At 45.3% G+C, this 15,394-nt stretch overlaps 1 protein-coding gene across 2 annotated transcripts; it reads right to left on the bottom strand.

The window, feature by feature from the left end:
• Nucleotides 1-343: 343 nt before the first annotated feature.
• Nucleotides 344-14,607, bottom strand: LOC121606455 (poly [ADP-ribose] polymerase tankyrase-1). 2 transcript variants are annotated; one of them, XM_041936778.1, is made up of 28 exons: nucleotides 14,160-14,607; nucleotides 13,264-13,488; nucleotides 12,805-12,900; nucleotides 12,336-12,372; nucleotides 11,833-11,908; nucleotides 10,423-10,443; nucleotides 8,742-8,836; nucleotides 8,600-8,666; nucleotides 8,074-8,260; nucleotides 7,712-7,833; nucleotides 7,101-7,192; nucleotides 6,784-6,862; nucleotides 6,528-6,699; nucleotides 6,162-6,241; nucleotides 5,782-5,927; nucleotides 5,508-5,673; nucleotides 5,120-5,339; nucleotides 4,426-4,535; nucleotides 4,031-4,219; nucleotides 3,580-3,826; nucleotides 3,378-3,460; nucleotides 3,102-3,222; nucleotides 2,824-2,921; nucleotides 2,467-2,541; nucleotides 2,235-2,340; nucleotides 1,883-2,069; nucleotides 1,587-1,743; nucleotides 344-1,503 (listed from the first exon to the last, which is right to left on the bottom strand). In XM_041936778.1, exons 1-28 carry the CDS (start codon nucleotides 14,605-14,607, stop codon nucleotides 1,417-1,419), a joined length of 3,789 nt encoding a protein of 1,262 aa, XP_041792712.1. In that variant the 3' UTR covers nucleotides 344-1,416. The 2 variants fall into 2 exon arrangements, with proteins under 2 accessions (XP_041792712.1, XP_041792713.1); XM_041936779.1 differs by lacking the exon at nucleotides 10,423-10,443.
• Between the last annotated feature and the right edge of the window lie 787 nt (nucleotides 14,608-15,394).

The raw sequence follows: 15,394 nt of genomic DNA, 5'->3' as shown, positions 1-15,394 counted from the left end.
GCGTATAATGAGTAAAAACACATCGTTTAACAGTATTTGTTTCTTTAAAGTAGTAAAACCCTTCGTACTCTCTGTGGACAGGACTGGTGAAACCGTCAGAGTTGGTCTTCTTTGAGGATTTTATGTCTAGATCAACATCAAAGAGATCATGAGCCAATCAGCACCTCATCCTCGGATCAGTCTCACCTGGTTGTGTCTTCATACAGGATTCAGCCAGAAAGTTTATTTACACATAAAAATGTGTGGTTTGATTTTTTTGATTTTCTTTCCATTGCACCTAAAAAGTCTCAGTGCTCTTTTAAAATAAACACTAAACAACAAGCAGCTGTTAATGGGACATTTATTTAAAAAAAAAAAAAAGTTGGGAGAATCGAGAAGTCATGAAAGGAAAATTCATGTCATTTACAGTCGAACTCAAAGATACTGTTAAACAGCAACAGTTATACACAACCATTTACACAACCATTTACACAACCTGTACAAATATTTTTTTCCCGCAAGTTTGCAATTTAAATTCAAAATAACTTAAATAGGTTTCTATGTAAAAGTGCAAATCCTTATGCGTGGGATGTCTGTGAGTAAGACCATGGCGACAAATGCTGCTTTGATGAGTTCACTGGCAATCAGGTGTTGACTTGTAAGGCATCACAAGCACATTTCAACACTGAATATTTACTGACTCTACTGTCTTATACATAATGCTTTTAATGTACAACATCCACACCTTTTGTATACTCTGGTGTATTTCAGATGCTAGATAGGCCTTCCTCAATTGAACACGTCCAGTCCTCAATAAAACCACTCAAAAACATCTCAGTTCAGTGTTTGTAGTGTTCTTGGGGTGAAAGTCCAGAAAGTCAACATTACAGCACAGCAACGATGCACTGACACCTGTTGGTAGTGTTATAGGTTAGCATTAAAATCACATTTACCAGAGGCCTGTCTGTACAGGATGAACCCAGATACGGCGGGGAAGTAGTAGTCCACAGGTTTCAGGCTTCGACAGTGAGACAGTGTGTGTGTGTGTGTGTGTGTGTGTAGAGGTGAGAGGTCGGTGATTCTGCACAGTCACAAGGCATGAGGTGACAAAGAGTGGCAAACGGTTAACGCTGATACTTCAAAGTCTCTACAAGCATCCTCCTGATTGGTGAGGAGGGGCGGGGGAGAGGACTAACCCAGGCACACTATCGGGCCTTTCATGCTTCCGTATTAACATGCAGCCCATGCAAAAAAAAGTGTGTCATCACCACGAGTAGGAGAGTATTATACAGCATATCTGCTGATGAAGCACTGGTCACCATGAGTTCTACTGGGCAGGAGACTGGAAATGTGTTCGGTAAATAAAAGGTGTTCAGGCATTTGCAATACAAAGAAGAAAATAACGAGCATTGAGTCTTTGTGTGTGATGTGAAGTAACTACGACTTCTGCTCAGCTCCTGCAGCAGACTGGGCTGCACTCTCCGGTTTAAGGATCTGGTAGGTGATGAGGTACTCCGGGTAGGCCTGAAGGAGGAACAGAGCGTTAGCCACCGATGCTCAACAGGATGCAGAAGAGAAGGTTTTCACACACTGGTGTGTTTGTTTACCTGCTCTCCTCTGTAGATGACGTACTCAGCGTAGGCCAGGCCGTTAACGCTGGGCCGCCCGATCACAGAGTGGTGTCCTGGGGGGGCGTGGGCCATCTTCATGGCACTGAACTGCAGGAAGGACTTTCCCAGGGTGACTCGACAGAACAGCATCTGCCTGAGAGTCCAGAGGACAAGAGAAGCATCACACAGAGTCTACTCCCACAACGACCCACAATAGAAAACCTTTATTTTAATGGACGCAGAGGAGTTTCACGACCAAATCATCTTTTAGTGTCATGGTCTAGTTCAGTTACCTGTGGCACAGGTAGCAGGATCGGTCTTTGTGCGTCGGGCAGCCTGTGCCTCCACCGATGCCGTAGACGTACTGATTGCTCTTTGAGGAGTTCTCTGCAAAGTAGATCCCTGCTCCGAACATCCCTCCTATGTAGGCGTGACGCTCGTCGAAGCCTTTGTGGATGATGGCGTTGATGAACGGGGACCCTGGAGGAAGCGGCAGGATATGAAATACAGGGACTGATGTGCAGGGCTGTTCACAATGACAGACAGCTGCTGACAGACATAAATCTAACGCTAGCAGTGCTGTCTGAAGAACTCCACTCACTAACGATGGCTGATGCTGACACAGAAAACAGAGGGTGTGGTTACCATGGAACAACATCCGCTCGTTGTGATGGTTGTGGTTCTCATCAGCGATCTCCTTCTGCCGGTGAGTGTAACGTTCCCTCAGCTTCTTGTTTACCACCTTCTGAATCTGTGGGACACACATCACGGCTGCTTTACACCAACAGGTCGACACTGACTCACATTCATCAGATCAGGTCACAAAGAAACAGTTCCTATGAGACAGAAGGAGTGCAGAGACTCTCCTGGTTCAGACCTTGATGATGTTGTATCTGCTGAACACTCCACCAGCGTTGCCTCCGTCTCGGTGCTCTCTGATGGTGCTCTGCATCTGAAGGACGCACAACATGAACACCATGATTCCATAAAGAGGCAAACTAATTATCAGCTGCTGCTTCTCAGTTTATCAAACATGTCTACCAGCAGGCTGCACGAAGCTTCTGCTGAATAAATACTGATCACAGCAGTTAAAACAAGAGCTAAAAACGTACCCGTGATTCAGTGGATTCTGGATGACCGCCAGAGACGGGACATGCATATCCAGGCATTACATACGGCCTCTGGCGGTCAGGAAACAGAACCACAGCACAAACAGAGAGTGAACTGGACCCACCTCCTCCTCCACAGACTGGTACTCCTTGTCGTCTGGTGCGAGGTCTATCAGGATGGTGCCCTGGTTGGCACAGTGGAATGTCAGGTAGGGGTTGGCACCTGAAAAACAACGACATGCTCACTCTCTGGCCTGCACAGGCACACAGTGCTGAGTGCCACCTTGTTTCCTGGCTTCGTTTTTGGGAAATAAAAACAATACTTAGATCTTAAAGCCCTCGCTGTGTGTGTTGGATTTGAAAATGTTTGATCTGTGCTATCTAAAAACTTCCACTTCATTACCTTGCTGGCCACCCAGCAGCCTCTCTACACCCTTGATAAGCTTGTGTCGGTGGCCGTAGGCATTGATTCCAATCTCCTTCAGCTCCTCGTGACCCATGTCAGCCAGCACGTCCAGTGTGATCTGGAAAAAGGGAACAATAAAGCAGCTTGAGGAGTTTACACCACCACACAGCAGAGATGGGCCCATGTACTCCATCTGCGGTATTAAAACATGGCAACAGAACAACTTCTGCACGCTGGACTGTGTCAGGTATGTAAAGTGTTTGAGGAGCTGACCTGCTCCCTCTCAAAGATGTCCCTCAGGTGTTCCAGGCCCAGGCTCTTCAGGAACTGACTTATATTCATGTCCAGCATTGCCACTGTCAGAGACAGGCCAACGATTCATCACGTCAAACAGGCTTCATGAACATTTTCCTCATTAAAAAAGGTGTTTTTCTATGTTCGTCATTACTCAATTCGATAAAAGCAACAAACTCACTCTCCCCCTCCTTGCGGTCGGTGCCCGTGGCTCCGTCCGCCACTCCGGAGGAGCCGGCGGCGGCGGCAGCAGCCAGCTCAGTCAGCGGTCCGGCCAGGTTGTCTATGCTGCTGGCGGCCGACAGACAGGAAGGTGTGGAGGCGGGGGAAATGACCGAGGCGCTGACCACTGTGGCCTGAGGCTTAAAGCAGCTGGGCAGGGCGTCTGGTGGCATGGCGTCCATAAGCAGCGCCCGGATATCGTCAGCCTGCAGGGACGGCAAAGAAAAACTAGTTGAAGGGATAATTAAATTCCTGCAGATGAATTTACAGCAGGGATCAGTTTACGGTCGTCGCTGAACAATAAGCAGCGTGGCGCTTTTCCACGTTATGATGTGTAATATAAATAATTTCCCACCACTTTTCTCGGCCTGAAAAACTAAATTCAGTCCTGCCTAAGTGGTCAGTGTTACCGTGGCCAGGTCCAGGGCAGTCTGGCCTTCTTGGTTCTTCATGGTGGGGTCGGCTCCATGAGCCAGCAGCAGCGCACAGAGCTGCGTACGACCCTTCTGGGCTGCCTCATGGAGGGGTGTGAAAGCCCATTTGTCTGTCGCATTCACACACGTGTTGTACTTGATCAGTAGGGCTGCAATGTCCACATGCTGCGAGGAAGAGAGGCAACAGACGGGAAGTTAAATCACAGGTGAACAACACAGAAACAGGCAACAGTTATTGACATTATCCACAGGAGCAGGAGGAAAGACCACCAACACAATAAACATGTTTAAGTTTAAAATTTGAAAAATAAATTCAATCTGAATGTGTATTTGATAAGTAACATGACTGTTGACATGTCGTTGAGACGGACCCCATAAGAAGCAGCGTTATGAAGGGGGATGAGGCCTCCTTTGTCCTGGGCGTTGACATCAGCTCCGTGCTCCAGCAGATACTCCGCCACCTCCAGGTTGTTGTAGCCAGCTGTGGAGAAGGAAAGGAACCAGAGCACAAACCTTTATTTAACCAGGTTGTCTCAATCACTGTTTCCATCATTTTCACCCAGATGTAAAGTGAACTTTCGATGTGTTGCAAATAGGACAATAAAAGCGTAAATTAGAAGTGAATAAACTAAGCTATGCGATGTGCAGTTTGGTCAAAGGGTGGCAGCATAGGCTACACTACGCATGGCTGAAATTCCCAGAGTAGAAGATGTAAAGGTCGTGAACCAGAAACAAACCACTTTTTTTGTCATTTAACTGCCAGTTAAGCTAAAAGAAGAAGAAACAAAACCAGAGACCGGAGAAGAGCAGATAAAAGAAAAAGAAGTAGGCAGACAAACAATATAACAAATACAACAAACAACCAGACACTCTCATGACGTACAAAGAGCACTGACAGACAGAAGAACAGCGCCAAGAACATCAGAGACGATGTCGTGAGCCCTTCACTTTCCAATTTTTAAGGAAAAGTTGAAAAATCTTTTCGCTTCTCTGTAAACTCACATCAGGAGTGTGTGCTCAGGACAAACCAGACAACACCCAAAAAGAAAGGAAGCAGCTGATTACCTGCGAGGTGGAGCGGCGTGGAGTTGCGTCCCTGTGTGTCTCTGCAGTTGATGTTCTCTGGGGAGCAGAGCTTCTGCACTCGGGCCAGGCAGCCCTTCTTGGCAGCGTCCAGCAGGGCGGCGTCACCCCTCAGCAGGTCCTGAATGTCTGTGTCTCCATCTTTGACCATGTCCAGCGGCATGTTGCCGTCGCGGTTCTTCTTGGATGGGTCGGCGCCGTGCTGAACAAAAGAGTTTGACGTATTCATTTATATAAATGTTTGGTGAGACTCACAGGTCAAAGTGATCCGTTGCCCTCATCATTATTGCATCATCATTATAAAAATAACTGAAAAATAAGGACACAAATTAATGCTAAGAGAAAACTTGTGACAACAGTGGATCCTCACCTTGAGCAGCAGCTTGCAGATCTCATATTTGCCTTTGGCTGCAGCCTCGTGAAGTGGCGTGAACTTCCACAGGTCGGCCACATTGACCGAAGCTCCGTGTCTGACCAGCAGCTCGGCCACCTCATAGTGACCGTAGGAGCATGCGTTGTGGAGGGGAACCAAACCGCTGGAGAGCAAAAAACACAAGTGACAATCTTCACACTGGAATGATTATGTGATGATGAGTTGCTAAATAAACTCAAACATGAGAAATATTCTATATTTAAAAACTGACCCCTTGTCTTTGGCATGGACATCAGCTCCGTGGTGCAGCAGGTATTCAACCACAGCCACCCGGTTGTAACCAGCTGCAAAGTGGAGAGGAGTGGAATGACGGCCCTCCAGGTCCCGGCAGTTTACGTTCTGGGGGGTGCACAGTTGCTGCCACACAGAGACAAAATGATAATTAGCAATTCAATGCAGCAGGATGATAACAGGCTTACAAGACACCCAAAACAGGCCAACTTTCAGTGCTAGAAGTTCTTCAAGAAACCAAAAACAGGTTCAGTGTACAATTAGGATTTTATTACAATAATGCATCCCTGTGAAAGGAGTTTTTCTGACAAAACACAGGTAACAGCAGGTTCAAAAACAACAGAGAAACCGTGAGCTTACCTGCACGGTGTCCAGATCACCTGCTTTGGCTGCCTCCAGAAATCTGTAGTCCACATCAGAATTACGTGTGGGAACATTTTCTGGAAAAAAATTAAATAAAATAATTACAAAACAACTTGATCACTGTCAAAGAGGCTTCCCATACATCAAATGAAATCTCACAATCAGAGTTTAGACCTGGGAGACCCAACAAGGAGCGTGACATCTCCTTAATTCATTTGAGAACTGAGAGATACAGTCAGCAAACCAGCTACAAAATCTACTTTATCTTGGACGAGGAAATAAAATACTGTCATGGTGCACTTTCCTTCTCAAACTTCAGAATAAACCTGAAAGCAACATCAGAAGTGCGTCAAGTGTGATTACCATTAAGAATCTGTTGCACAGCCTCGTTGCCCATCTGAGCCGCGGTGAAGCCCTGCAGAGACACGATGGACGGGTCGGCCCCGTAGCTCAGCAGCAGCTTGCAGGTCTGGATGTGACCGGCCAGCGCAGCTCTATGAAGAGCCGTCTGCCCGAGCGTGTCCACGGCGTTCACCTGGAGTCAGAGGAGGCGACATTAACATACGTCTCCTGTGTTACACCTGACGCAGCAGACAGGAAATGGAAAAACACAACACACCTTTGCTCCATGTTTCTGCAGCACCTCCAGGATGTCGTTGTGAGCTCTCTCAGCAGCAACATGCAGGGGAGTCATGAAGCTGGGAGACACGACAGACAGGAGGTTACGATGCACGGCAGAGCTGGACCAACGGATACCTTTTATGTTATTCTTTCATTCAGAATAACATACAGTTAACATCTCTCGTTGTATTTTGAAGATTTTCTTAATGGTTTAATCCGTCACCTTGTCATCTAAACTACACACTGACTACTTTCTTAGATCTCTGATGACACATTGGATATTGGTGGTCTTCTGTAAAAACTAAACAGACTTACTCTTTGTTCTTCTCATTGATGTTGGCACCTTTACGCAGCAACAACTCGGTCACCTGCTTCCTCTTGGGGTGGGGGGAAGCCACAGCACAGTGCTAAAGTACACATCAGCATTAGATTAGTGTGCTGGAATCTCAGTCAAAGACCTGGCAGCCCAGGACAAATGCCAATTTGCTAAACTTATAGTTGCACATAGTTAGTTATACAACTAACTGACGACTGACCAACTGAACTTTTTGCTATTAACAGAATTTGTAACTAAAGAGGATGCAAAGAAAAGGACCTCTAGTAGTAGAAGTTGTTATAATTAGCAGTAGCAGGAGTAATATTATCCATAGTAGTAGCAGCAGTAGCAGCAGTAATATTAGCAATAGCAGCATAATTAGCAGTAGCAAATATAATTAGCAGTAGTCATATTTACTGGTAGCATCAGTAGTAATAACAATTAGCAGTAGCTGCAGCGGTAGTAGCAGTATTGTTAGCAGGAGCAGCAGTAACAGCAGTAATATTAGCAGTAGCGGTAGTAATATTAGTAGCTGTAGCAGCAGTAACATTATTAGCAGTAGCAGCAGTAGTATTTGCTGGCAGCATTAGCAGTAAGGCTTGGTTCTGACCAGGGCCGTCTCGTTGGTCTGAGGATGTTTGAAGCTGATGATCTCCAGAGCCAGCGTCTTCTTCACTTTGGCCATGTCTGCCTCCCGAGCTGCCTGCAGCAGTGAGTGACCTTTGAACTCATCTACACGGAGAAGAAGGAGAAGCGATGGGAAAACGTGTTCAACAGTCTTGTCAGGCTTCCTGTCTGACTGCTGCATTTTGAAGACAAGCTTCAAAATGGGTTTTTAAGGTTTACCCTGACTTTCCTGAACCACCGACATCCACAGCTGCAGCTATGATGTACGCTGTGTCTGTGTGAGTATTTTCCCAATCACCATTGTGTATATACACGTCTTTGTCTGGTGCGACAGCGAGAACTTACAGGTGAGTCTTTCTTTAAGCTCCGGGGTGGGGGCCATGTCCACGGCGCTCTTGCTGTGACAGTTCAGCAGGGTGGGGTCGGCCCCGTGGCTCAGCAGCAAGGAGCACACCTCCACCCGGTTCTTGGACGCTGCCTCGTGGAGAGGAGTGAACTGCCACAAGTCCATGGCATTCACACAGGCTCCATGCTGCAGAGAGAACGCACAGCAGATATCACCTAACAACCAATCAGGGAGGGAGCCGTCCCAGCTACTCATTTCAATCGCTGCTTCAGATGATGAAGGTGGACGATAATAACTTTACGAGCACACAAACACAACAGGAACAATTTTCTTTTAAAAGTAACGTTCACACACTATGTTCTCATGGATGAGGTACTTTAATCCCACTGTGCTTCTCACTGCCACGATCTCATCATCTGAGGGTTAACTCTCAACCGTTTGCTACTGTTGTTAAAGTAAGTCTGACTTTGATGTGTTCATCAACCATGAGAGTGCAAGCTCATCTTGTGGATAAGTGAAACTTACTTTCAGCAGGAGCTCAGTGACCTCAAAGTGCCCGTAGGAGCAGGCGTTGTGAAGGGGGACCAGGCCCCTGCAGGGACAAGATAAACCGGTTAGAGATGCTAATTACAACTGGATGAGAACGTTTTTCTGAGAGGGGTCTCACCCTTTGTCCTTGGCGTGAACGTCAGCTCCGTGCTGGAGGAGGAGCTGAACGATGCGGACCCGGTTGTAGCCGGCGGCCAGGTGGAGGGGCGTCGACTGTAAGAGAACAGAGCTTGTTAGCGCACACACATCGCCGGCTGCTTTACTGTGTACTGCCTCCGATGGCCACGGGAGCAAGCGGCTGATTAGGGCCAGAAGCAATGTGCTACGGCAGGCTATGCTCTGTGAGTTGCAGATGAATGGCGGATATGATGATGCAAGGTCAATAGAGTTTGTGGGCAAAACCAGCGACAAATTTCCTTTGCTGTCAATGTGTCTGACCTGAGCGAGTGACGACAAGCAACTTCAACCTCATTACTCATCTACCTCGACTTCTATTTTGCAAAACAAAATTCTTCCTACGTCTTAGCAGTTTAAAATGAGGCTTTAGGTGGTTAAATGATAAGAAAGAATTGCTAGTGCAACTGTCAGATAATTAAAGTTAAAACAGCTGGGAGGGAATTACGGTTGGGTGATGATAGCTGCTTGTTAAATTATTAAGAGCGTTTAGGTGGTCAAACAGAAAAGATAATATGGCAAAATTTTTCTTATGTAAATGTTAATCTTTCAGTTCGGTTCATAAATGTTAAATTATTTATAACTACTCTTAATTAAAACAAACCAACCTGCATTAAATAAACTGAGTGGACTCAATACTGGACTCAGATTTGATGAAATGCTATCAAACCCCAACCGTAACAGGATGCAAAGGAGCTAAAATAAGCAGGCCGAGTGTTTGAGACGGCGTCTCTGCAAACTATCAGAGGATCAAATCAAAAGGCTTCATGTCAGCCGAGAAAAAGAAATGTTAGTCTGAGCGAAGCTGCAAATCCAACCTCAGCGGCATTTCTTCTTTATTCAAAAGTGCAGCTCAGGTCAAGCTTAGAATCAGAAGGAGCGACTTCATTCATTTCACTCTCCATGCAGTGATTTCAGTGTAACACCTAGAAAGCCAACTGTTAGACCTAAGCCACAGTGACAAATCAGACGGAGGCATCATTCAGTGTGGGATGGCACGAGCAATCATCAGTCATTACCATGGAGGGTAGCACAGCACAAGACCGACAGGTGAACAATGTTACTGCATACCAACTGATCCAACAGGGAACGTGAAGTAAACACAACTCTCACAGACACGGATTCAGGATTCGCTTGACAAAATGCAGAGGGGCAGGCCTTCAGGCATGCATGAGTGATCATCGGAAATCAATCAATGAATGAAATCAAAGCCAAATCAGACACTGACAGAAGAGCGAGCGATTGAAAGTTGGAGGAGTGTGGGTGAGTGTGCAAGGACAGGACAGACGCTGAAGAAAGCAGGCAGTGGACATTTTGAGCTCCTCTCCAAAAAAGATGAGTCGTCACCATGACACCAACCCAACACACTCGCATCACGCACACTCGCATCACGCAGACACACACGCATCACACAATCGAATCTCACATACACACACACTTGCAACACACACTCACGAGCGTCAGGGTGGGATACATGAGTGACCCGAACACCCAGGTCCATGATGTGCAATTAACAAGTGACAGCCAGCTTATTGGTCAAATAAAAACAATGGATTAAAAAAGATAAAACAAAAAAAAATCACAACAGTGCATCAATCAAGTGGCCGTTATCAAGGTCAACTTACCAGCATTTTTTGGGATGTTGACTGATCGACAAATGTTGCCAGAGTCACACGGAAAACAAAACGAAACAAAAATTACAAAATGACAGTATCTTTCACAGCAATTCTTTTCTCCCTTCTTAAATTAACGAAAACACAAAGTTATAAATCAGTGTTTGATCCGTCAAACATGGTCTGAGATTAAATGTGACACCGGGCCGGAGAGGGTAAAGAGCTGCTTGGTGAGTGTGTGACATTGCCTCGGTTTTCTCTGTGGCTTTGTGAAAAGGGAAGGACTGGTTAATGAGCTCCCGCTGGTTAAATCCCAGACCAACTCTGCACTGCCATAATGGCTTAGATCATGCAAACTCTAAAACAAACTGCGAAGGAGGCAGAGAAGGAGTCACACTTTAACAGCTGTGGGAAAAAATGTGGTTCAGAATGAATAAATAAGTCAGTGCTTACGTACTGTTAGCGACAATGTTTGTATGACACAGAGGGGAAATGACCAGGATATGCTTTTTGTGAGTTATTCTCACACAGACAGACAGACAGACAGACAGACAGACACAGACACACACACACACACACAGCGAGTAAATAAGTGTCTGAAACGCTAACTGCTGACATTAAGCACAGTTATTGTGTCTTTGTACCATTATCCCTCCAGTCCCACAAAGGAGGAATCATGATCTACACACTGCTTACACTGTAAGCAAGTTCCAATATGTGGACTGAGTTCAGTCGAGACACTAAATTACACAGAAATAAACCTACATAGATGTTGAGATCACAATTGGCTTCGCTCAAACATCTGGCATGGAAACGTGATTCCAGGGAAGAAAAAGAAAAATGCTTCACGAATAAACTAAACTGTAAATAAAGGGACAGTTCGTCTACTTTAGTCCCAGAAAATGAAAACAGGATCAGTTAGCCTAATTAACTGAATACAAATGTTGTGTTTTCATGGCGGAAAAAACACCCGACGACACAAAAAACAAAAGTTTCCAGATTAAAGGCTGAACCTGATTAAAGATGTGACGGACGAGATGTTACCACAGAACCAAATGGATGAGAAGGATGGTCTGATGAGAATCATACGTGCATAGTTAGAAAAGGAAAACTTCGGCAGGATGTATGTATGTATGCTGGACAGTGGTTTGTCACCCAGGTAAGGTGTTCCTCATTAACACCCTCCCACCAAACCCGATGACTAAACCCTCTTTATCCACCCAGCCATCATCAGACTGAAGCGTTGATTCCTTCACTCACAAACTGTCTGACTCAGGAACCTTCTTGCTAGTTTATGTCAAGAAAAACAAACAAATAAAATACAGTACAATGATTTTGCAGCAATGCACAACATGTTGTATCAAAGCAGTTGTGACTGATACCGTCTGGTGTGATATGATGTGGTAGTAGTGGCTCATTTACCTTGCGGCCATCACTGGCATGGCAGTTGACATTTAACGGCGTCAGCAGCGCCATCAGCTTTTCTTCATTTCCACTCCTGCAATCACACCGTTTGACAAGACTGGTGTCATTAACTATTCGCCACCAAATTCACATTATGTCGACATCTAAATGTTTGCAGGGATGAAAATGATGCAACACTGGATGAAACTAAGCACTTTGTGGGCTTTGAATATGGCAACAATGAGCACGTGTACATTGCAGGTGCATTTATTTCTCCTACGTTTAATGTGTTTTTACCTGTACATGTATAAAAGCATACAACACACCAGTATAGTTTATAACTGTGGATATAAACTTGGGTGATACTGTAGAGCAATTTACTTCTCACTGGATCAAACCACTTCATGTTATAGCCACAAAACAATGTCCTCTCTCACAATGACGTCAAACTTAAACCTGATGAGCAGAAAACTATGCAGCAACAGGAAACATGTGTAGTGACCGATCACACTGACACTCACCGTGCTGCTTCCAGAAGTTCATCCTTCTTGTATTCACCTGGAGGAAAACAGACGTTCAGGTTAGAGTTAGGCATGCACTTTCTGTGGATGTGGGAGTATACGTTTTTGGGGCATGTGAGCTATTGCTGCTCATGTTTGTTTGGTAAATGGATGCACTTTGTCAGAACTTTGCTAGATTTCACACTTAGTTCAGGTGGAAACGTTGGGGAATCAATACAAAGGTGTTGACAAGGCATCAGTTAACAGGTAGTCATGCTAAGCTTACAGTGCTATCAGAAAACACCTGCTTCCATGTAATTCTTGTGTGAAGACAGTCTATTTGACCATTACATTTTGACTACTAGTTACATTTAATGATGATTATCTGCAAACTGAAGCTTCATTTAACCCTGTGTTAATATGTTTCTTGCTGTGAAAATACATGTTAACTGTATAAAATGTAAGAGATAAGCAGCTGAGAGGGACTGACCGGTGAGAACAGCCTTGGCTGAAGGGTCAGCTAGATCCAAAGCAGATTTGCCATCAGTGTTGCGGATGTTTGGATCAGCTCCGTGTTGGAGTAACACTGAGTGAGAGAGATAAAGAAAAGACTTTAATTTTACCTTTATATCATTCACACTCTCCTAATGTGTCACCCCAAAACTCAGTAGGTTACACATCAAAGAGGTTGGTAAACAACACCAAACCTGACCATGGTGATAAAACAAACCTTTCGATTGTTTGCTAAATTAACCTGCTATTTGTCACCACCTCTCATATCCTTTAAAAACCTTTGTCTCCACGTCAGACTTCTGAATCAGTTGTCAAGTTTTTCAAGAACTATGGTCAATTGCAACTAATGACAATTAAGACTAAAACAGTCTCAAAAACATTCAGCACAGATTTGCAGAAGTGCCTGTGCACAAACATAACTAACAGGGATCCTTACCGATGCAAACGTCTATCTTCCCCTTAATGGCAGCCTCGTGTAAGGGGGTGTAGTTCCAGTTATCTCTGGCGTTGGGGTCCGCGCCCTGACACAAGAGGAGGCTGACAACTTCTGCGTGGCCGAAGGAGCACGCGTTATGCAGGGGGATAAGTCCTCCATCATCCCTGGCGTGAACATTGGCTCCTGTCTGCAAGAGGTGCTCCACCACATCTTTTCTGCCAAAACCTGAAAGGAGATTAAAGTGCATTTATACTGAGCTTTTTCTCAATAGCACGTCGTGAGTGGTGCTCATACACAATGACTAGCCTGGCTATACCATCTAAAACTGCTTCAGAATAAATTAAAACTGTAGGATTCAGATGAACATCCCTACAAAAACAAACATCTATCAATTATAAGACTAATGCGTTATGGGATATACTCCTTACAGCAACAGCAGGAGACCTACCTGTTAACTGTGATGTACCTGACAGATTTTCAGCGTTTATTAAAGACAGGACAACTTACGTTGTCACTAAATAAGCAAATAAAAGTAAAACCTGCGTTGTGTTGTAGTTCTGGCTAATATTGTACAGTAAATAAGGACTTTCAGAAGACTGCTAGCCTAGCCTAGCTAAACTAGAGGCCGTGTTTGTACTATGTAAGTCCGACAAATGTTGACGGTATGTGTGTTTGACAGTCAAACTAAATTGGAGAGCGTCACATTAGCTTGTTAGCACTGCTAGGCTACTCAAACTGTAGTTACATTAACGCCGTCAGGCAGGCATATGACAGAAACCCTGATTAGCAGTAAACAAGTCGACCAAAACACAACATTAGCTAGCTAGTTGTCTCAGTATGCTAACTAACGTTACGAGGCTTTAAGCTGCTGTGTCGTTAGCTTAGCTCATCGTTACCCGCAGCGAAATGAAGGGGAGTTGATTTCCGACCAGCCATGTCCTTCGCGTTTACATTCACCGAATCGACAAGTCTCTTCACTCGGGATACATCTCCGTTACGGCAGGCCTCGAACAACTCCCTGAACGCACCGCCGATGCCGCTGCTGCCGTCAGTGGGACTGGTAGCTCCGGAGCCGGGGCTCGAGACGCTGCTGCCGCCGCCAGAGGTTGTCGTGGTGAAGCTCGCGCTGCTTGCGAGGACCGGGGCGGGTAGGTCCGGGGAGGCCAGAGCCATGTCGATCCCCCCGCTGCATTCCCTCTCACTCTCCGGGGGTCCAGCAGCCGAGGTCAGCAGAGCCATCGGCGGAGAGGCCGGAGGAGCTCCCGAAAGAGAGCTGTTTCTTGGCGGAGACTGTAATGTATGTTGCTGTTGTTGCTGCTGCGAGGAGCGACGAGGCACCGCCATTACAGCAGCTCGGCGACAATAAAAGCTGCTCCTCCTTTCCGGTGAAAGTGGTCGCGTTTCCGGTCAGCTGTTTCCTCCCAGTGGACAAACCTGATCTGCAGACGCGCTGTGCGAAGTGCGCTTTGTGTGTTTTCTGTAAAACTGAAGCAGAAACTGTGCTTGACCTGACCTGAACCCCCATTGAAAACTTGTGGCATCACTTGAAGACCAGAGTGATGGCTAGGAAACCGACCAATCTGACCCAGCTTGAGGCTTTCGCCAAGGAAGAGCGGGCCAACATCCCACAGGAGACATGCAGGAAGCTTGTAGACACATACAAGAATCGTCTAGAAGCAGTCATAAAGAACAAAGGCCATGCGATTGACTATTAAAGAAAGACAAAGGACGAGGGTATGAATAAATTTGAACATGGCATTTTTTGGGAATCCATCAATAAAATACCTCTGAAATAAAGATTTTTTTACATTTTGTATTGTTGTCATTCTTTCAATTGTTGGTCACTTATAAGTGGTACACAAACTTGAAAAATTGCATTCATTTCATCACTAAATTAAAAACTCACAAGAATTAGCAAGGGTATGAATAATTTTCATACCTATTTATCTATTTTCACTCCTATTTACATAATATATGTAAATAGGACTTGCTGTGTGTTGTGTGTCATGTGTCAATAAAAAAAAGTGCGCTTTGTCACAGTCAGTTCCTTTGAGTAGTAAACAGTTGTGTTCTAAAGATCCAAAGAAACAACACGACCAAACTTTTTTCCTTTTCTTGTGTGCAAATCTGT

Source organism: Chelmon rostratus, chromosome 5 (genome assembly GCF_017976325.1).
Source record: "Chelmon rostratus isolate fCheRos1 chromosome 5, fCheRos1.pri, whole genome shotgun sequence".
Classification (NCBI taxonomy): domain Eukaryota; kingdom Metazoa; phylum Chordata; class Actinopteri; order Chaetodontiformes; family Chaetodontidae; genus Chelmon; species Chelmon rostratus.
This window is presented reverse-complemented; position numbering and strand designations above follow the sequence as displayed.